At 38.9% G+C, this 23,261-nt stretch overlaps 1 protein-coding gene across 4 annotated transcripts in view; it reads right to left on the reverse strand.

The window, feature by feature from the left end:
* stau2.S (staufen double-stranded RNA binding protein 2 S homeolog) overlaps positions 1 to 23,261 on the reverse strand; it is a 125,072-nt gene that overhangs the window by 101,004 nt on the left and 807 nt on the right. For 2 of the 4 annotated variants that reach the window (XM_018268598.2, XM_041567083.1), the window contains exons 2-6: positions 16,750 to 16,987; positions 15,462 to 15,592; positions 7,817 to 7,976; positions 7,587 to 7,640; positions 1,706 to 1,841 (exon numbers count right to left, since the gene is read on the reverse strand). In XM_018268598.2, the coding sequence (XP_018124087.1) occupies positions 1,706 to 1,841; positions 7,587 to 7,640; positions 7,817 to 7,976; positions 15,462 to 15,592; positions 16,750 to 16,978 (710 nt within the window). In that variant the 5' untranslated portion in view covers positions 16,979 to 16,987. 4 annotated transcript variants of the gene reach the window in all.

Consider the following 23,261-nt stretch of genomic DNA (forward strand, 5'->3'; position numbering starts at 1 on the left):
GGCGTTGGGCCCATCCTAGCGAATGGGAATGGGGGTCGGATCGCGGGACCGCATCAACGAACAGATGCGGCCGCGATCCGACGGGATTTTTTTGTCCCATCCAATCGAGATCTGGCCGACTTTCGGCCAGATCTCGATCGGGGAAGCCCGTCGGGGGGCCCCATACACTGGCCAATAAGCTGCCGACTTGGTCTGTCGGCAGCTTTTATCGGCTGTGTATGGCCACCTTAAGTATTGTAATGCTGTATGTGACAACTGCACTGAACTTATTGTACAGGTATGGGATCTGTTATCTAGAAACCTGTTATCCAGGAGGCTCCAACTTACAGGATGGCACTCTCATTATAAGCAAATAATTCTAATGTTTCAATATGATTTCCTTTTTTTCTGCAATAATAAAATGTTACCTTGTACTTGATGATAAATAAACTGCATGAATCCATATTGGCGGCAAAACCATGCTACAGTACGGGATCTGGAAGCCCGTTATCCAGAAAGCTCCGAATTACAGAAAGGCTGTCTCCCATAGACTCGATTTTATCAAAATAATACAAATTTTTAAAAATGATTTCCCTTTTCTCTGTAATAATTAAACAGTAGCTTGTACTTGATTCAAACTAAGATATAATTAATCCTTATTGGATGCAAAACCAGATTATTGGGTTTATTTAACGTTTACGTGATTTTCTAGCAGATTTAAGGTATGAAGATCCAAATTAAGGAAAGATCAGTTATCTGGAACACCCCAGGTCCAGAGCATTCTGGATAACAGGTCCCATACCTATATTAAATTTATTTAATGTTTTAATTAATTTAATCTGATTTAAGGTATGGATATCCAAATTATGGAAATATTGGGGACAATGGATCCTATAGCTGTAGATATCAGATTCAGAGTTTTCTGCCTCACATGAATCAGAACTTCTGATAACGTTTGCGAGCATGCAGCACCACCTAGTGGTGGAAATACAAAATGATGTTGCAGATGAACAGGACTACATAAGCGCATGTAAATTACCTACAGTGCATGATTTACTACCGCAGAAGCTTTTGATCATGAATGTTTTTTGTATAATAAAAAAAAAAAAACCCGTACCACCCACCCCACGTAGACCACCCTCCCAACTTCCCCCAGCCTAACTGCCCCCTGGGGAAATGCCCCATACTTTATACTTACCCCTCGGCACAGATTCAGGCAGCGGAGTTCCACACAGCCATCTTCCGGGTCTTCGGTAAAATGACTGGGAGATCGGCATGACAGCACATGCGCAGTTGGAGCAATTTGCCGGTTTGCGACAACTGCACATGCAACGAAATGGACGGAAATTGCCGATCTCCTAGTCAGTTTACCTAATTCTCCTTTAAGGGCAGAGACACATGTTGCGATTCGGGGAGATTAGTCGCCGGGCGACAAATCTCCTCTTCTTCGGGGCGAATAATCTCCCCGAACTGGCTCCCGGCTATGGCACTCGGATCGCTATGTTTTCCGAACTTCGGAAAACAAAGCATCCCCCCCCCCCCGAGTGCCATCCCACTCGGATTTACATTCTAGCCGGCGGGAAGGCAGTTCTGGGAGATTATTCCCCCTGAAGAAGAGGAGATCTGTCTCCGAGCAACTAATCTCTCGAATCGCAGCATGTGTCTCTGCCCTTAAAAAGTAAAATTTTGTATATGCAAATGAAGGAATAGGCCAAAACTTGCTAACCTTTGATGGTACATTCCACGATAATTATAGTTAGCTCTGTGGTTGGGTAGTGGTTTTGGATCCAGCGACCTGTAGATGGCAGGCTCCCCTCTGCGCATGGCAAGCCCATTCAGTTCCACTGTTGGTGTGATACTATCTGTGGGAATATAGCATCCAACATCAGATCACTATCTACTATGTCTACAGGTTGTTCAAATCAGTGTATTTGATGCAAAAATGGAGTAAAACAGTATGTTCCTGTCTGCCAGCTAGTTATCCAACCTGCATTCTAAAATAAACACATTAATAACAACTTTAAGATGTTCTGATTGGTTTTCATCATTAGCACAGACATTACAGACTAAAAGCAAAAGGTAACGTTCCAGCAGTCCCAGGTAAATGTATACAGTATACAAGTTAGTCATATAGGTTTAGTCACATAGTAAGGATCACTGAGTTTGTTACCCAACACTCACATCTGCTGTATCTAGCTATATGGCTTTTAAAAGTGCATCAGCCAAACTTACTGCTAAAATCTTCTATTCTACTAAGTGAGGCCACTGCTTGTATTGTAAATACCTGCTTTATAATGAGCATACACATTTCTTCCCCTAGGCATCTTTAATGTTCTCCTTTTCTAAATCCTGCTTTAATAGCAACAGATATTCCATTCCTGCAGTTAATCTGGTCTCTTCCACATGAAGCCATAAGGCAGAAATATATTTCTTACCTTTAAAGGAGAAGGAAAAGTTAAAACTACATAAGCTTGATTAGAAAGGTCTATATAAATACACCAGTAAACAATTAAAGTAATGCTGCCCTGAATCCACTGTCAAAAGAAGCACCACCATTTCTTTCCTTCTTTTGTGTACTCATGGGCTTCTGTATCAGACTGTTTTCAGCTAAAACCTCCAGGGCTCGGGCTTGAGCATGCTCAGTTTGAGCCTCTCTCCCCCTCCCTCCTTCCCTCACTGTTGTAATCTGAGCTCAGAGCTGTGAGTGAGCAGGGAGAGACTCGGCATGAAGTTACATCACACCCAGCTAATATGGCAGCTGCTATCCGAAACAAAGAGAGAGCTTCTACTCAGATACGGTAAAGCATTCTACAGAATAAATATAGCATTCTAGCTTGAACTATTTTGGCTAATCTATTGGCAATGAACTGCCTTGGTAGCTTTCCTTCTCCTTTAAATGTGCCTTTTTAAAAAGATCATGCTCAGTATACAGGATAACACTGCAACGCAGGTCAGTTGATTTAGGGAGGGATACAGGCACCTGCTCATCATGGACAAAACTTCTTTAGAAAAATTTCTACATGGCTTCTTGTTCACCCTCAGAAAAGAGAGCCATCTCAAATGTACTTTGAAAAAAGTCCTGCCTACAAAATGCCGTTCTGACCAGTCAGCACTAAATCATGAATAAATAGGAGAATATTTTATTTTCTACATTGCTTTAAAAACATGACATACAACCTTTTATTCTTATGTACCTGCCAGTATCTCTGCATCTACTACTGGTCCTTGAAGCTGAAATCCCTTTCGTCTAACCCCAAGGGAAGCTCCCGAGTCCTCATGGAAGATTCACTGGTTTGTAAGCTTATTGTATAGTGCTATTAAGTATTTATAATACACAAAAGCCATGAATATCTTGTAAATTATATCTATATGAACGGTGAGTTCTGATGTAATTTCTGTCACATGGCTCACTGAAACGTGTGTATTATAATAAATAAAGTACCCCCAGTTGTAAAATATAAGGATATTAGAAGTTACCTCGGAGTTCCATGACCTGTATAAAAACACTCGGCCTTCGGCCTCGTGTTTTTATATGGTCATGAAATTCCTCGGTAACTTATAATATCCTTATATTTTACAAGAGGGGGTACTTTATTCACTATATAAACTACAGTTCTACCTCCATATAAAATAATGTAAATAGAGGCCTAACTATGAATCCCCCACCACCTGCAGACATGGGCCCCCCAACCACTCACACCAGTTGTGTTGTAGCAGCCTGCCAGTTGTAATGCTTGTTGTCATTTAAAGGATAACTAAAATGAATGTGGCTAAAATGCCATATTTTATACACTGAACTTATTAAACCAGCTTAAAGTTTCAGCTTGTCAATAGCAGCAATGATCCAGGACTTCAAACTTGTCAAAGGGGGTCACCATCTTGGAAAGTGTCTGTGACACTCACATGCTCAGTGGGCTCTGAGCAGCTGTTGAGAAGCTAAGCTTAAGGGTTGTCAAAATCCAATCCAGCAGAAAATGAGGTTTGTCTGTAATATAAGCTGATGCTACAGGGCTGATGCTAAATGCTGATGCCAATTACACTGGTTTCTGTGCTGCCATGTAGTAATTATCTGTATTAATTACTAATCAGTCTTATATTGTGACTTTTATTTTCTATGTGTACTGTATATTGTGAGTGGGTCCCTAAGCTCAGTAAGTGACAGCAGCACAGAGCATGTGCAGTAAATCAGCAGAAAAGAAGATGAGGAGCTACTGGGGCATCTTTGGAGACACCAATCTTTACTGCTAAAGGGCTGTGGTTGGCTTGGGCTGGTACAGAAGCACAAAACATAATGTACACCATTTCTAGCTACTTCTTTAGTTAACCTTTAGTTCTCCTTTAAGCATCGGTTTCTTGTGAAGTCTAAATCAACTTCATAAATCTAAAGAGATCCTCCAGTAGATATATAAATACCACATTTCAGTATTTCCATAAGCTAAAGAATATGGGAAGATAAAAAATGTAAAGGATTTTGCTGGTACAGTGCCTTTGAGAAAACCAGCATATAACCTTAAAAATGCTGCACCCGACCCCAATTGCTCTAAGCATGGAAGTGAGCATGACTGAAAGCGGGGGACTATATCTGTAAAATGGCACTTTAGATTCTACCCTGAAATGGAGCGAAGTTTTTTTGTGTTACAGTTGATAAGAATTATCCTTACACATTTATTCTGTGATATTGAAACATGTTACAGTCTGGCATTTCCCTGATGTTTATACATTTAGCTCATCTTTTTTTTTTTCTCTGTTCTTTAAATGTTAAATTCCAGCAGGAGGTTTTCTTTCCAAAGAAGGAGCACTGGATAACTGAATGGCTAACACACAAGGGTTTTGTTCTTGAAAGTCTTTCAGAAACTGTTCGTGCCTAGGAGCGAATCCAGATTAACAAGCTTGCTTACATTAAGCAATGTCATTCTGTCTTAATAGTCGATTATGTGTTTTCTGAAGAATTAAACTAATGCAGATACACAAAATGTACTGCTAGTAGGGTTGCACCACCGAATCCCGAATCCTTCACGAAAGATTTGGCCAAATACTGAACCGAATCCTAATTTGCATATGCAAATTAGGGGTGGGAACGGGAAATCATTTTTTACTTCCTTGTTTTGTAACAAAAAAAGTCACATACTTTCCCTCCCCGCCCCTAATTAGCATTTGCAAATTAGGATCCGGATTCGGGTAGGCCGGGCAGAAGCATTCGGCCGAATCCGAATCCTGGTGAAAAAGGCTGAATCCCGAAACAAATCCTGGATTCGGTGCATCCCTAACTGCTAGATACATATATTGGCATAGTTATATATGTGTGCATAAAGAAGTAATGCTAATAGCACAATGGTACGATAGCTCATACTGAGCGCTTTGTGTGTGAGTTAAAATCTTCATTTATTGAATATAGTTAAAAGCATAAATATAGCTCATATGAATGTGATCAATATCCCACGCTTGACGCGTTTCGTGGCCTATCGCCACTTCCTGAGTGGTGAGAGGCCACGAAACGCATCAAGCGTGGGATATTGATCACATTCATATGAGCTATATTTATGCTTTTAACTATATTCAATAAATGAAGATTTTAACTAACACACCAAGTGCTCAGTATGAACTATTGTATATTTGTATTCCCAAACATCGAAGTTCGGAGGTGTGATACGTGATAGCACTGGTGTAATCAGCACCCGTGGTTCAGGTGTTGGTGAGTGCTCGCTAATGTGTTTTTGCCTATAATAGTACAAAAGGCACTTTTCAGCAGTGCCATTGCAAGATATTTTGGGAGTCCCCTGGGAGTCGGCAGAGCAAAATAAAACTTTTTAAAAGGAATCCCTCAGGTGCAGCCCTCTGGTACCTCTTCCAAAATGTTGAAGTCTCCTTCTTTGGTTATACCCCTCCATGGAGTAGAGCGTTTGTACATGTGTTGGTACAAGAGGTTGTTGAAAGCAATTTTAGAGAAAGACCATGGTTATTTCAGTCAGTATTAAAGGGCTGCTGTGCCTATAGATGTGTACAGTTTCCACATTACTAGTATAAAACTAGGGAATGACTTTTAGTTTATTGCTTATCCCCCATCATGATAGAAAACACTAAATCAACTGAGGACTTTACAATATCCTATGTTTTTACCAGAAATAAGTGAAAACAAAAAAAGATGAAATGCTTAGCATTGTCCCATATTGTTTTGTACAATACATAATGGGAACACGTGAGCCAACTCCTGCCCACACACACACAAAATATCTGAGTTAAATTAAGAATATTTTCCAATGCTTTACATCTGGGCAAAGCTATACAGCATAACTGTCAGTTATCCATGCTTAGGAACCGACATCAAATATATAAAATACAAATTTGATTATTACATTTTAATTCAGATTCACATTACATGGCAGACTAGAAACCAGTGCATCTGCATCAAAACCGATATACTTTATAGGGCTATGTAACCTCTGGGCTATACAGTAGATTTAGTATATAAAATATAGCATTTCTAGCCATATTATAGTAGTGATGTTTTAATGCTCATCCCAAAAGCTTCTTCAGCTTCAACCAAGCTAGGTTGGTAAAGGAGAAGTAACCCCTAATAATAAATGTGGCTAAAAATGAAATATTTTATATACTGAACTTATTGCACAAGTTCTGGCTTCTCAATAGCAGCAATGATCCAGGACTTCAAACTCTTCACAGGGGGTCACCATCTTGGAAAGTGTCTGTCACTCACATGCTCAGTGGGCTCTGAACAGCTGTTGAGAAGCTAAGTTTAGGGGTCATCACAAAATATCAAGCAGAAAATGAGATTGTCTTTAATATAAGCTGATTTTTATATTCTGATTCTAGCTGCACTGGTTTCTGTGCTGCCATGTAGTAATTATCTGTATTAATAACTAATTAGCCTTATATTGTGACATTTCTATTATATATATATATATATATATATATATATATATATATATATATATATATATATATATATATATATAAATATATAATAAAGTTCAAGTGTCTCCCTATGTCCGTGGGATTGCGCTACTGCGCATGTGCCCCACGGACCGTCTCTGGCTACATATGTTCTAGCGCCCGTTAATTTAACGGGCTTAATGTCTAGTATATATATATATTATATATATTTCTATATATGTACTGTATATTGTGAGTGGGTCCCTAAGCTCAGTAAGTGACAGCAGCACAGAGAATGTGCAGTGAATCAGCAGAAAAGAAGATGGGGAGCTACTGGGACATTTTTGGAGGGAGAGATCTTTACTGCTAAAGGGCTGTGGTTGCCTTGGGCTGGTACAGAAGCCCAAAACATAGTGTACAACATTTCTAGCTACTTCTTTAGTTAAGCTTTAGTTCTCCTTTAAACTTATCACATATTATATATCATGACCCAGGTGAACGCAATACCTTTGTAGACATTTCTAGCCATAAATATCCTTTAAATCATGGTTTTTATAGTTTTAAAACAAAAGTACACAGGTTAGAAAGAATTAATGGCACCAAAGCAACGATCTGTTGTGCTGCATATGTGCTAAAAACACTGAAAACGAAGCATGTGCTTGACTGAATTTGTTATTTTATGAAATGTTATCTAGAATTATATCCTGGCAAGAATTTACCTTTGGCAGAATGCCTTGATGATGTATATGTATTCCCATGCAGCTCAGCAGCTTCTGTGTAGCAGCAGATAGAAAGAATTACCATGCATACTCTCTACATCTTGCTATAGTGCAAGGCAGCCATATATGTTAAACACCACAAAAGGTCTTGTGTGCAGAGGAATGAGTGAAATAAACAACAGAGGAAAGGCAAGAGCTTCTGTGGAAAAGAAAAAAGAGGTTCTCCATACCTGGATTATTGTTCATGTGGTTTTTGGTGTGCCTAGCTGCAGGCTTGGGGAGTGTGGTTTCACAGAGGGCCAGGCTGGCAGCGGCATGTTGAGATTTCTTAATGCTCGTACTTTCAGCTTGCCATGTTTGCTCTCCCAGAGTCAACTGAACAGTAAATAACTTAAATAAGGCACCAAAAAGAGAGAAACATGGATGGGATGTTACACTTACAAGAATAACAGATTTACTTTAAAATGGCATACTGTATGTATGTCCTACAAATAATACTAGTTCATTAACTATTAAAATATAGAAATGTATCACATTAGTACAAGTGTCGGATTAGTTATCCAGAAAGCTCCAAATTACGAAAAGGCCGTGTCCCATAGACTCCATTTTATCCAAATAATTAAAATTTTTAAAAACGATTTCCTTCTTCTCTGTAATAATTAAACAGTAGCTTGTACTTAATCCCAACTAAGATATAATTAATCCTTATTGGAAGCAAAACAAGCCTATTAGGTTTATTAAATGTTTACATGATTTTCTAGTAGACTTAAGAAAGACCCCTTATGTGGAAACCCCCAGGTCCTGAGCATTCTGGATAACAGGTCCCATACCTGTATATGGCATAAAGAATAATTTTGTACATTTATAACAAGAAGAATGGCTTAGTCCATCGCTGCTGTTGATTACTCAGTTAAAAGTTTATTGTGATAGAAAGCTGGAATAATTGTGTCTTAAACAAGAGTTAAGAGTTCAGCTAAATGTTCATACTGTCTTTATTTAATGTTTACAATATTTTCTTAAGGTATGAAGATCCAAATTACGGAGAGATCTGTTATCTGGAAACCCCCAGGTCCCGAGCATTCTGGTTAACAGGTCCCATACCTGCCAGTGTTTGTCAATATATATTTTAGCACATTTGATTTTGACTTTTTGTGTTTCCTTAGTGTTACTCAGGAGAACAATATTCTAGATTGTCTGATTACTTACAGTTTTCTTTTCTACTATTTAGTTACTTTAGTGGTTTGGAGATATTTCTTCCAAAGTGCCCAATTATTTGCTAAATTCCTGTCCTTCCACTTCACTCTTGCTAATTTAAATAAAATAAAATATTGTAAATGATTGTCCCTTAGCCATTAGGGTCAGTGTCTGGAATGAAATCAGGCCTCCATCAGACTGAAGTGACCGGTTTGATTAAAGGAACAGTAATGTCAAAAAGTGTTTTACAGGAATGACAATATAAAGTACTGTTGCCCTGCACTGGTAAAACTGATGTGTTTGCTTCAGAAACACTACTATAGTTCATATAAACAAGCTGCTGTGTAGCAATGGTGGGAATTGAAAAAAGGCTATATGGCACAGGTTAAATAGTGGATAACAGATAAGCTCTGTACAACATAATGGTGTTATCTACCGTACTCAGCTGTGTAACCGGAGCCTTTTCTGAATGGCTGCCCCCCATTGCTACACAACAGCTTAATTATATAAACAATAGTAGTGTTTCTGAAGCAAACTCACCAGTTTTACCAGTGCAGGGCAACACTGCATTATATTTGTATTACTTTAAAACACTTTAATTTTTTGATAATACTGTTAAGATGAACATCCTTTGCCATCATTTTGGCAGAATGGACATTGCAAACAAATTAGGGATCTCATTCATATCTGGTAAACGTTCTATTTACTAGATTTGGTGTTTAAGGTAGCCATAAGCAGTACTGTGCGGGCCGACCTCGCACCCCCCTTTCTGTGTCGCGACCATCCAAATGCCGGCTTCCTCGTTGAACTTTTATAGACGAGCGCCTCTCGTCCTGCCCCTTTTGTGACGTCATTTGCGGCATGGGCCAGGTCTATAAATGGAGCCTTGAAAGGCCGTGGTAGGAGGGTGGGTGGTGGGCGGCTACATCACTAATACGCAGGTTGCCCTGTTCTAACTGATCGACCCATGGACTGAAAAAAAGAGATATTTTTGAGTGCCCATTTACGGTCTCCATCCACCAGTATCACAGAATTATCTTTAGAAATGGCCTACTGAATTGCTACTGCAGGTGGTATCATTCAATTGTTAATAGCTAGCAGGAGGGTTTTAGAATCCAGTCAAGTGAGGACAAAATTGGCGTTTTGATGCAGTCCTCTAGTTCAAGATTTGTTTTTCTTTCAAAGTGTCTACATTTTAAGTAAAAGATCAGTAATGTCATCATCATCATCATTTATTTATATAGCGCTGTCAAGATATGCAGTGCTTTACTGCAGTTATAGCAAACAGGGAATAAATGGTGGATAACAGACAAGGATTACAGAGTACAATAGGGTTTACAAACTAAAAGGTTAGGGTACAATTGAGACATTAGGATTGTATAAACACTTTGTCATTTTTGATACAGCAATGATTAATTAAGGTACATCGAATAGGCCTCTTTAAACAGATGGGTCTCTAAGGAGCGCTTGAAAGTTTGGAAGGAAGGAGAAAGTCTGACAGCTTGTGGCAGAGAGTTCCAGAGAAAAGCAGAAGCCCGAGAGAAGTCTTGTAGACGAGAATGAGCAGAAGTGACCAGAGGAGAAGAGAGGCGAAGATCAAAAGCAGAGCGTAGGTTTCGTGAAGGAGTGTATTTGGAGATTAGAGATGAAATATAGGGAGGGGTTTCATTATTAAGGGCCTTGAATGTGAGTGTAAGTAATTTGAATTTGATTCTAGAAGAGATTGGGAGCCAGTGAAGGGACATACATATGGGAGCAGCTGATGTTGAGCGGCGAGCTAGATGAATGAGTCTAGTGGCCGCGTTTAGAACAGATTGGAGTTGTGAAAGGTGACTTGTTGCAATACCTGTGAGGAGTAAGTTGCAGTAATCAAGGCGGGAGATGATGAGAGACTGAATCAGTGTTTTAGTTGATTCTGAACTGAGATAGGGTCGTATTCGAGCAATGTTGCGCAGTTGAATACAGCAAGATTTTGCAAGTGTTTGAATGTGTGGTGAAAAAGACAGATGAGAGTCTAAGATGACTCCTAGGCAGTGTGCCTGTGTGGTGGAATGAAAGGTGGTGTTGTTTACGGTGAGTGATATCTCAGGGACAGGGGAAGATCTTGGAGGAAATATGAGTTTTAGAAAGGTTCAGTTTCAGGTGGCGCTGTGACATCCAGGAGGAGACAGCAGAGAGACAGTCTGTGACTTGGGAAAGGACAGAATTAGAAAGATCAGGAGTAGACAAGTAGAGTTGGGTGTCATCAGCATAAAGGTGATCCTGAAGTCCAAATGACTGAATGAGTTTTCCTAGTGAAGTTGTATAGAGCGAGAACAGCAGGGGGCCAAGAACAGAGCCTTGAGGAACTCCAACAGAGAGTGGGAAAGTAGTAGAAGTAGAGTTAGAGAAGGAAACTTTAAAGGAACGGTCAGACAGATAAGATGTAAACCATGAAAGAGCAGTGTCCCGAATGCCAGATGAGTGTAGAATTTCAAGGAGGAGTGTGTGGTCAACTGTGTCAAAGGCTGCAGAGAGATCTAGAAGGATTAGAATGGAATAATGACCTTTAGACTTTGCCAATAGAAGATCATTGGTTACTTTGTTGAGTGCAGTTTCAGTCGAGTGTGATGGGCGGAAGCCAGATTGCAAGGGGTCGAGGAGGGAGTTGTGCATGAGATGCTGGATCAGGCGTTTGTAAACAAGCCTTTCTAGTAATTTGGATGCGAATGGAAGAAGGGAGACTGGTCCATAGTTAGTGGGAGAGCTGGGATCAAGGGAAGGTTTTTTGAGGATAGGAGTGATTAGTGCTTGTTTGTATAATGATGGAAAGGTACCAGTAGAGAGTGAAAGATTGAATAGGTGGGTAAGTGCAGGAGAGAGTGTATCAGAGATTGGGTGGAGAAGGCGAGAGGGTATGGGGTCAAGGGAGCAGGTGGTGGTTTTTGAGCTGGCTAGAAGTTTGCTAACTTCATCAAGTGTTGCAGGGGTGAAGGAGTGCAAAGTAGATGCGAGTGGACTGCACGTTGGTCTGAGATTGTTGTCGGACGGTATGCTCAGGATAATGAGATCGATTTTTTCATTAAAGAAATGAGCAAGGTCTTGGGCGATAACATTAGTAGATGGAGGAGGTGGAGGGGGGCATAGGAGTGAGTTAAATGTGGCAAACAGCTGCTGTGGTTTGGAGGACATAGTAGATATTAGATAAGAGAAGTATTGTTCTTTGGCTATTGATAGAGCTCGGTTATAGCAGGAGAGCATTAATTTGAAGTGGATGAAGTCAGGATCAGTTTGTGACTTTCTCCACCGTCGCTCAGCTGATCTACTACATCTTCTGAGGTACCGTGTTACACTAGTGTGCCAGGGTTGGGGTTTAGCTGGCTGGCTGTGACGGGTGGTAGAAGGTGCAAGGGAGTCAAGTGCTGTTGAAAGGGCATCGTTGTAGAGAGAAGCTGCCATATTGGGACAGGAGAGAGTATTAATATGAGATATGGATTGTGCTGATACTGTTGATAATTGTTGTGGTTCAAAGGCATTAAGGTTTCTGTAGAGAGAGATGGTTGTGAAGGTGCAGGTGAAAGCAGTATATGAAAGGAGAGTAGATGATGGTCAGACAGAGGGTAGGGAGAGTTAATTAAGTTGGATGGGCAGCATGAGTGGCAGAATATAAGGTCAAGAGCATGACCCTCGATGTGGGTAGGTGAGTCGGTCCACTGAGAGAGACCAAATTAAGCTGTTAGAGAGTGAAGTTTAGAGGTGGCAGCAGAAGCAGAGTTGTCAATGGGGATGTTGAAGTCCCCTAAAATGAGAACAGGTGTCTCACTGGAGAGAAAGTATGGAAGCCAGGCAGCAAAGTGATCCAAGAAGGTGGAGTAGGGACCAGGGGGGCGATATATGACAGTAACACGCAGAGAGATTGGAGAGAACAAACATATGCTGTGGACTTAAAAAGAAGTGAAGGAGAGAGAAGTCGGTGTAGTTAGATTTTGAAACCTGCATTTGGGGGAGAGAAGAAATCCCACCCCACCGCCATGACGTCATAAATATGTCATAAAGATATATTTTTTTACATTTTATATTTGTATCTGTTGACCAAGCACCTAAAAATAGACTATTATATAGTGAATAAAGTACCCCCTTTTGTAAAATATAAGGATATTATAAGTTACCGAGGAGTTTCATGACCATATAAAAACACGAGGCCGAAGGCCGAGTGTTTTTATACAGGTCATGGAACTCCGAGGTAACTTATAATATCCTCATATTTTACAACTGGGGGTACTTTATTTATTATAATACACAAATTTTAGTGAGTCATGTGACAGAAATGACATCACTACTCACCGTTTATAACTGATGACATCACTACTCACCGTTTATAAGGATATAATTTACAAGATATTCATGGCTTTTGTGTATTATATACTAATAAATGTCTTTATTTTAAATGAGAAAAGGTTTATAGCTTCCTGTAAAGACCCATAAATGATCTTCCTTATTAAAAAGGAAACCCATTGTATTCTACAGAGCTTATTTTATTGGCTGTGTAAACATGTGCTTTTTAACCATATTCAGTTTTACTGGATGCCCAGTGGCTACACGGCAGCTTATTTATTTAAACTGTAGTAGTGTTTCTAAAATAAACACACACATTCTGTACTAGTGCAGAGTAACAGTATAATATTTAAATTCCTATAAAATACTTTAATTTATGTGTGTGTGTGTGTGTGTTGAAGAGTCACACTCGTCTTATGAATGCCGTGAATGTGACATGTTTTAATTTGTTAATTCCCTTACATATAGAACTCCTGCACTACAAATAAGTTAAAAGAATTGTGTCTGTATTGTGACAATATTCATACTTATAAAGCATTTGGAAGTTCAGAAAGAGCTTCACTATAATTTGTCGTGGTAGTAGTGATGCCTTTCACACCAAGCACTGTTCAGAAGAAAAGCTAAGTATAGAGAGCCTGAAGTTTGATTTGTAGACAAATTGGAATGCATATATGTATTGAGCCAAAAGGTGCGGATTGAAATCTAAAGTGAAATGTAAAATGCTCCTAAAAAGCCCCTATCAAAATATTAGAATTTGCATGATATTTTGCACCAAACATGGAACATCCTAAGGATTCCTAAGAAATGCAGATGAGATTTATACTTCAAATCTTTTATTTGATGCAAATCCATTTTCTCTAATATTTATTTTCATGTATCTGAAATGAACTTTTAATTTGTGAATCCATGTAAGATCCACATGAAATTTAAACTCGCAAAGGCAAACACGTTTTTTTTATCAACCTTTGTTTTGCTTTTCTTTTATTAAATGTGACTGTACTGCATTATCACTATCTAATGTACAAAATTTTCAGTCAAACGGCCACATGTAAGGCCATTAAAATTTTGAATGTTGCCCATCACTGAATCTTAAAGGGAAAGTAAAGGCAAAAAAATAAATCCCATTTTTACTATATTTTAATGAAAAAGAAACCTATCTCCAATATACTTGAATAAAAAATGTGTACCGTTTTTATAAGAAACCTGACTGTATGGAGTGAAATTCTCCCTTTATTTACTGCTGTGGTTAGGAATTGTCAGATGGTCCCTAACTGCTCAATATACTCACAGACAGCACAAGCCATGAATTCTTTGGTTAAAACACCTTTTTTCAGACATGGGTTCTGACCCAGAAAACCAGCCAAACTGCTCTGCAGGGAAACAATCATACTTATGAACAGCATGGGGAGCCCCGCCTTATTCCCAGCCATGCAGAACTCAAGCAGCTTTGTTTGTTTCCCTGTAGAGCAGTCGGCGACTGTGTAGAGATTTGTATTGGATTTTATTTTTGCCTTTAAATCCCCTTTACTGTTTCCAACTCCAGCTGCAGGGAAAAAGATCATGGAGCCTGATTTAAACAGATAAATTGGGATACTATTTGGAGGATTATTTTGCTGCAGCCACTGGTTCTGCAGAGTTGGAGAAAGTTTGTATTAAACAATACAAAAACTATAAAGTCCACATTAGATTACATGACAACACAGGACCCAGTGCAGTCTGCATATTCTGATTATTAAACAGTCTTGCTGTATCGGCTTCTGGCAGATATTATTTGACTTGTGCTGTTTTGATCATTTATGACGATCCCTAAGCAGCCCAGACCACACTGAGCATGTGCACAGTCTCAGTCTTGCAAAGATGTTTAACAAAGTTACAAGATGGTGACCCCCTGTGGACAAATTTGTAAGCATAAATCATTTGTTTGATTAGGCTTGTGGTGCAGTAACTTCATGTTTATGTTTAGTTTACAAAATACAGCATTTCTAGCCTTATTCTATTTTAGACTTTACCTCCCCTTTAATACAGTAATGCTTTTGCTTTCTGTTAACAAGAAATCTAATGTGTTCATGATGTGTTTTAATGATTATTATTGGGCTAGGAAGAGCAACCCTGATCAAGGATAGAATGTCAGGGTCTTTAGTAGAGAATTATTAAAATAATTAATAAGCCGTCAATAACATGTCTCTGGGAATACTTACTGCCCTAAACAAGAGATCCAGAAAGCAGTGAGGATGTCACCCCATTTACTGTATTTGAATGCATTCTCGTTTTGTACATTGTCTTATAATGAGTCTTATAATGAGACAAGTATTGCAAGACTTTTATAACGGATTTTGGTAGAGGGTTTATTGTGTGTGATAAGCTTACCTTGGAGTGTGCTGGTCCCCTTTCATCCAAAAGTTTATATTGGGGCTGAATTCTATTGAAGCGGGCTAACTCATTCACCAAACACATTGGGGTTTTCTCTTTGGGGTTTGTCATGTTGTCATGGAGGGAAGCTATAAAGAAAGGATAGTAAAACTGACTTTTTCTCTTAGATTCAATTTAATGACAATCTAATTGAACAAAAAAAATGTTGGGAGACACTAAATACTTCCTGTTGTTGACACAAAAGTAGGGTGTGACCCATGTGACAATAAATAAGGAAGTCCATATTGTTAATATTCGTTGCTTTCGCTTATTCCAAAACCCTTGCCTTCTTAGCTCAATACCAAGAAGAATGTCAAGGGTTGGATATCAACATGTATTGTAGTGTCATTTTGCAATTTCTAAAATTAATTTACCAACTGACAATATTAACAGCTACCGTAAATGTATATTTTAATTTTGATTTATTTTCCCAAGTTTCCATGAAAGTATTATTGATTCAGCTTGTAGTTTTGGCCTTGCCTAGGCGGAACTTGTCTCTCTGTCTTGCTCCTCGCAGGCAGTGATCCTGTCATCGGAAAACATGTTTTTTTCAAAACGCATCAGTTAATAGTGCTACTCCTGCAGAATTTTGCACTGAAATCCATTTCTCAAAAGAGTAAACAGATTTTTTATATTCAATTTTGAAATCTGACATGGGGCTAGACATTTTGTCAATTTCCCAGCTGCCCCGGTCATGTGACTTGTGCCTGCACTTTAGGCGAGAAATGCTTTCTGGCAGGCTGCTGTTTTTCCTTCTCAATGTAACTGAAGGAGTCTCAGTGGGACATGGGTTTTTACTATTGAGTGTTGTTCTTAGATCTACCAGGCCGCTGTTATCTTGTGTTAGGGAGCTGCTATCTGGTTACCTTCCCATTGTTCTTTTGTTTTGCTGCTGGGGGGAAAAAGGGAGGGGGGTGATATCACTCCAACTTGCAGTACAGCAGTAAAGATTTATTGAAGTTTATCAGAGCACAATTCACATGACTTGGGGCAGCTGGGAAATTGACAATAAGTCTAGCCCCCTGTCAGATTTCAAAATTGAATATATGAATACCATATAAATCTATGATATACCAGGTAGTATGCCAACTCTGAACAGAAATATATAATAAGCAATATTTAACAATTTAGTAAAATTTAATGTAAGTTTGGATAAAACACAAGCCCGTTTTAATGAAATTGCATTTGAAATTTCATAGAAGTCCCCTGCATTATATGTATTGTGAGACAAGCCATACAACTATACCTTCCAAGAACTTAGCTTTCCCATCTTCAGTTCCAATGCAAGGTGTACTAACAGGGGAAGCAGAATCCACCAGTTGATCAGTTGGACTATTTGTGGATAATTCTGTGGCAGACCCGTTCAGGGAGACTTGGAGACTCATCTGACTAGTACTTGTGACAGGAGTGGTTATCATAGGAGAGAAAGAAGAGTCACACAGAGATGATGGTGGCTGTGCCTTAATGTGTGCCATCCCGTGTTTCTGAGGAGTAAGAAAATGTAAATTTCAGTCTCTGTCAGTAAATGTTCATTTGGGGTGAAATATGGTCAGTTGCACCTGGTCACACCTGTCAATGGATCAGCAAATCATAGAGGGAAATTGATAAAAGTGTCGGTAAAATAAGTAACCTAGAAGTTGCGGTCGACAAATTTGTAAAATGTCGTACGAACGGCAAATTCACAAAGGCAGATGTTACTGTCTTTGAATGTTTTGTAAGTTCGACAATTTTCTAAAATGTCGTATTTCTTTTCCTCAGACAGACGTCATTTTACAGAGCGTTTTTAAAAAGAGGTTTCATTTTGGAGAGCCTAATGTGTCAGAAAAATTGTCGGCAAAACAAACGAGTTTACGAGCAATTCATAAAAATGTCGGGAAAAGTGCCGCCGGAAAAAAAACACGCCCGCTTTTGACAACACTATTTCAAAAGTGTCGTACACGTCGGAAAATTGGCGGGTAAATGCTCGGTGAATTTGTCAGCTGTTACTATGACACTTTCAACAACATCTGAAAGACATTTTTGCGTTCCCAACACTTTTGTGAATTGCCCCCATAAAGTTCAAACAGGAAAAGAACTTTCAAAATATAACAAGTGTCTTCAAGTTTAAAAAAAGAATGGGTAATGCACGGGTAATACTTTAAGGGTCCTTAAACAAGAGTGCTTCCTTGTGCATTGTTTTCAACATGTCAAATTGCAAATATTACGTATATATGTATTATTTTGAAGCCAAGTATTATTGTGAATTTCAAAAGCAATCCTCTATTCTATTGTCTTATGCCAAGAATCACGCAATGAAACTTGACTCAAATAAAAACCAATTGTAAAGGCACCTACCATACAAACAGGAAGAATATAATGGAATCAATTAGGTAATGTGTTTAGGTGAAACCCACGTCTGTGTAAAAACCCTTAGTTATAATATTTAAGCACTAATTTGCAAAAGTGAACAATTAATTGACACAGATATAGGACCTGTTATTCCGAATGCTAGGGACATGGGGTTTTCTCGATTTGGATCTTCTAAAAACTTATGTAAACATTAAATAAACCCAATAGGCTGGTTTTGTTTCCAATAAGGATTTACAGGTATGGGACCTGTTATCCAGAATGCTCGGGACCTGGGGTTTTCCAGGTAATGGATCTTTCCGTAATTTGGGTCTTCATGCCTTAAATCTACTAGAAATTCATCCAAACATTAAAAAACCCCAATAGGCTGGTTTTGCTTCCAATAAGGATTAATTATATCTTAGTTGGGATCAAGTACAAGCTACTGTTTTATTATTACAGAGAAAAAAAATTAAAACTCGGATTATTTGTATTTTGGAGACAGCCATTCCGTAATTCGGAGCTTTCTGGATATTGGGTTTCCGGATAAGGGATCCTATACCTGTATTATATTTTGGTTGGGATCATGTACAAGCTACCGTTTTATTATTACAGAGAAAAAGAAAATAATTTTTAAAAACGGTGGATTATTTGGATACAATAGAGTCTGTGGGAGATGGCCTTTCCGTAATTCAGAACTTTCTGGATAACAGATTTCCAGAAAACGGATCCCAATCCTGTATTTACAAAGAGGCTACGAACCTTAAATCAATAAGGAATGGGATAGTAGAGACAATCAATAATTTAAAATATAAGGATAAATGCTTATATTTAATTTAACTCATAAAATTTAAATAAGCATTTAGATAAGATATATATATATATATATATATATATATACATGCTTATTTAAATTTTATGAGTTAATAATGTAAAATATAAAGATCAGCACTTATATTTAATTTAACTCATAAAATACACACACACACACACATATATATATATATATATATATATATATATATATATATATATATATATATATATATATATATACTTATTTACATTTTAGGAGTTAAATTAAATATAAGTGCTGATCCTTATATTTTAGGTTAAAAACCTTTAGTTACCAACTTCTAAAAACTAAAATGCTAAATTTTGGATGTATGGAAACATGACTGGAAAGCAGTGTGCACAGGTCTTGTAAAGTTGTGATTTCAATCAAGTGTGCAAATAACTCCTGCATCATAGGCCCTATTTATCTTCTGCTAAATTAATATTTTCCCATTTCAACAGCTTTACAAAAACCCTGGAAGTCTCAGACGCAGTGGGTAACACTGAGGCCTGGACGAGCCATCTGTGAGTTCTGGCAAATGCCAGAGGGGCTGCCATAAGATGCCATAGAAAGTCACTATTTAATGGGCTAGTGGGGAGCTAATTGGGCCTCTGTGTACCTGAAATGCCAGGGCCTATTTTGACTCCCAGTCCAGACGTGGAACCACTGAACAATTAAGTAACCGGTGCACATAATTACCTTGCACGCTTCTACTTCTGTGGATATTTTTGGGCTATAATGGTTGATACTGTAATGCTCTTATTACTGTTAATGGGATGGGGTCCATAGAGAAGTCACCAAGGTTTTCATCAAAACAACTTTAGCTTGTTAGCCTACAGGGCCTGTTCACTATCCGCCAACAGGCAGGTGTTTTGGTGTTACTATAGAATCCTATTTTTTCATTTTTCAAGAGACCAGACGAAAATGGTGTAAAATCTGGGAAACTGTAAAATCAGAGCAATGCATTATATATAAGTGAGATCACAAAAAATGCAGGAAAACTTAAAATCAGGAAATGTACAACTGAGGTTTCACAGTATATGCAGATATGTCAGGTTTAGGAACTTCAACTAACAATGGTCTAGTTGGTTCTGTGGAACAATAAACAAAAACAGGTATCAGTTTAAGTTGATTTCAGCATAGGGAATAAAGAGATATTGAGATTCTGTTGTGAAAGGTGCTGGGACCAGCACAGACATTTCATTATGAGAACATTAAAGCCATTATAAAGTTCAGCTGGAAGTCAGCTGGCAATTCCATGGCGCTCTGCAATGATAACAGATGCCCATTTAGGCAATTTGTGTGTGTAATAAAACAGTATTTGGGCTGTTGCCTACAGAGGACTTATATACTTATAATCTTATGCAGGTTTTACTTTATCCACAAACTTGCACGGCTAATTGGAAGCACCAGTAGAGGAATGTGGTGTCATTAGCTCGTTGTGGCTGCACCCAATACCATTTAATTGTACTCAATTTGTATAGAAATGAGCTAGGCTGCGTCATCGTCTTGGTGCTGATTTTCCTGATTTGTATCCAGAACGATTCTGCATTATAGTACAAGAAGGAAATATCTTTTTAGGCCAATGGCTACATTTGATGGTTATCTAGGAGTACCATGCCTGGGAAACCCAGCTGCCTTCCATGATGTTAGACATTTGGTTTTGGTATGTTCTTCCGTCTTCCATAGACATCTTTTTTATCCAAATAAATCACATTTTTAAAAATTCTTTCCTTTTTCTCTGTTCTAATAAAACAGTACTTAGATTAGAAGCAGAATAAGCATATTGGGTTTATTTAAATTATAGAAAGATCCATTATCCAGAATACCCTAGGTCCCGGGAATTCTGGATAACAGGTCCCATTCCTGTATTTCTTAATTCTTAAAGGAGACATATAGGATAAATGAAAAAACCCTAATTTTGTAGGCAATAATGTATACTAATATCTAGTGCTGGTTTTACTTTTGCCTATAGATTAATATTGTCTTCAAAAGAAATCCCCTTTATTGGAGCTCCTTATAGATGTTCTCTGGTCTTCGTCAGGGTTTCAAATGAGGGGTGGGTGTGTTATAATGATCCCTGACAAAAGCACAGTAGGAGGGGGACCGACAATCACAGCCCTGTTGCCACACAAGCAAAATCATGCTTCAGTTCTCTATCAGGTTAGCCTAGCTGCTGATTGGTCCCTATTCTACAGAGTATTGCGCCAAGTGCCGCGGGCTCCCCTGCACAGCCTGGGAAAGGAGGCAACAGGAAGGGGCGGGACACCCATCTGTTCCACTTCCTGTTGCCTTTTTTCCCAGGCTGTGCAGGGGAGCCTGCGGCACTCAGCGCAATGCACTGTAGGATAATAGAATTTTTGCAGAAATTTACAATAAAATAACCAGAAACATCAATTTTTCAAGCACATTCCTTATATATCTAAAAGAGTGTAATGCACTGGTACATTCTTGTTTTTTACATAATAGGTCTCCTTTAAGTTTGGTTCCAGACTCAGTTGTGTTATGCTGCCACTACACTTGGTTTTTGAACATACCAAACACAGTATTTCCTAATTCTGAACTGGGAAAATAACCACTTCTTTTTATGGTGCATTAGGGTCCATAGTTGCATTTTGCTCAGTACAAGAGAGAGCGATTATAATCTTAAAAGCAGAGTGGGACTTTGATGCTAAACTGGGATGCCATTGTGTACTTTGCCATGCTTAGCTACATTTCCTGGCTGTGTGTAGTGATGGTACACCAATGTACTGCAGTTTTTGTTGCTACACTTATACCACAAGCTGCACTTTTAAAGGGAGTGCTGGGGTGCAGAGCTATTATGTAGTAGTGCATTAGGGTCTAAATCTGCATCTTTACTGCAGAGCATTGTAATACCCCACTGTATTCTGAGGTGCCATCCTGGCTTATCCTACTGGGTTTTGTGATGCTGTTTAACCAAGAGATCTTGTGACTGTGCACTGGGCTACTCAAGTGTGCTCTGCAGCTGAAATACTGCAATTTGTGGTACTTAGCATTGTTTATGCCCTGATTTTGTCCTTGTGTATCCTTTGACTTTCTGGTGATGATTCTACATTCAGTGGCACTGTGTTTGTTTTACCTTGCAGCAGTGCTGGAATTGGGGAGGGATGCACAGTAGTTATGTGTGGGTCCTGCACCCGACCCTAACCTGCCCTTCACCAACCCGCCCCTGTCTGACTTCCATTTTAAGGCCCGCACCGACCCACCCTACCAATGATGTCACAAAAGGGGCGGGGCAGGAGGCGTGCGTCTTTAAAAAATGAAGCTGGAAGTCGGCAGCTTCCTTCTCCCCAGCCCGCCACCTGTAAGTGGAGGTGTGGGGTCAGCCTGAACCCGCCCGACCCGTGGGTATAGGGTCTACCCGCACATCACTAATGCACAGGGATGCCACCCCTTCACTTCTTTATTTCAGTGAAATACCATCCCCTCAGTGGGAATGCAAGAGTTTTGAATCCTGGAACTTTCTTTTGCTCCTCTCCACCTCTGCATGCAAGTAAAATGCAGAGATAAAATATAGTATATTCCAGGTCCGGACTAAGAATTAAAATAGGCCCTGGCATTTTAGGTACACAGAGGCCCAATCAGTCCACAGAGAGGCCCAAACATCGCCCACTAAATACTGACTTTCTATGGGACCTTATAGCAGCCCCTCTGGCATTTGCCAAAACCCACAGATTGCCAGTCCGGGCCTGGTATATTCAAATATATAGAGGATTAAAGGAGAGAAAAGATTGCTGGGAGAGAAGTAGAAAAGATAGAAAAGCGTTAAACAGATAAAGAAGGTGCCGGTATCAGAGAGGGTTATAGAGAAAATGAGGAAAAAAAAGAGAAAATTAAGGTATTAAACAGCAACAGATTAAGGAATAGTTAGAGAATGATATATATGAAATAATCTTGGGTAATATAGAATATGATGGGGTTGTGCTTGGTTATGACACACAATACACAGAAAAGGAGCTGTTTGCAGAAGCTGAATTAGCAGCCAAGAAAAGTCATATGCACAATTTTCTTTTTGGGGTCCCTACAGGTCACATACGTAAATCTCTGCATACTGGGCATCAAACTGTGCATTAGAAGGAAATACCAAAACGGAAATGTGCTTTGTTTTAAAGTGGGCAAAACCAGAAACTATTGGTGCGTGAGGCTTTTTATAACAATGGGTGTGGCTTATGGTTGTGGGAGGGGCTTGTTTTAGCGCACTGTGTACCACACAGAGCATCCCTCCAATTTTTCACTCCAATTCAAGTTAAGTTTTGCTTGGTGTGCTCATATATAAGGCTATCCTCTTTGATTTCATTGTGGGTTACCCGTTTGCATTTGAATGCCATGGGGCTTAAAGAGGTGGTTCACCTTTAAGGCAACTTTTAGTATGTTATAGATTGGCCAATGCTAAGCAACTTTTCAATTTAGTTTTAATGTTTTTTTTTTATATAGTTTTATAGTTATTTGCCTTTTTCTTCTGACTCTTTGCAGCTTTCAAAGGGGCGCCCTTCTAAAAAAAAACAAAAACAAATGCTCTGCAAGGCTACAAATGTATTGTGATTGTTACTTTTTATTACTGATCCTTCTATTCAGGC

This window comes from Xenopus laevis, chromosome 6S, assembly GCF_017654675.1.
Source record: "Xenopus laevis strain J_2021 chromosome 6S, Xenopus_laevis_v10.1, whole genome shotgun sequence".
Taxonomy (NCBI): domain Eukaryota; kingdom Metazoa; phylum Chordata; class Amphibia; order Anura; family Pipidae; genus Xenopus; species Xenopus laevis.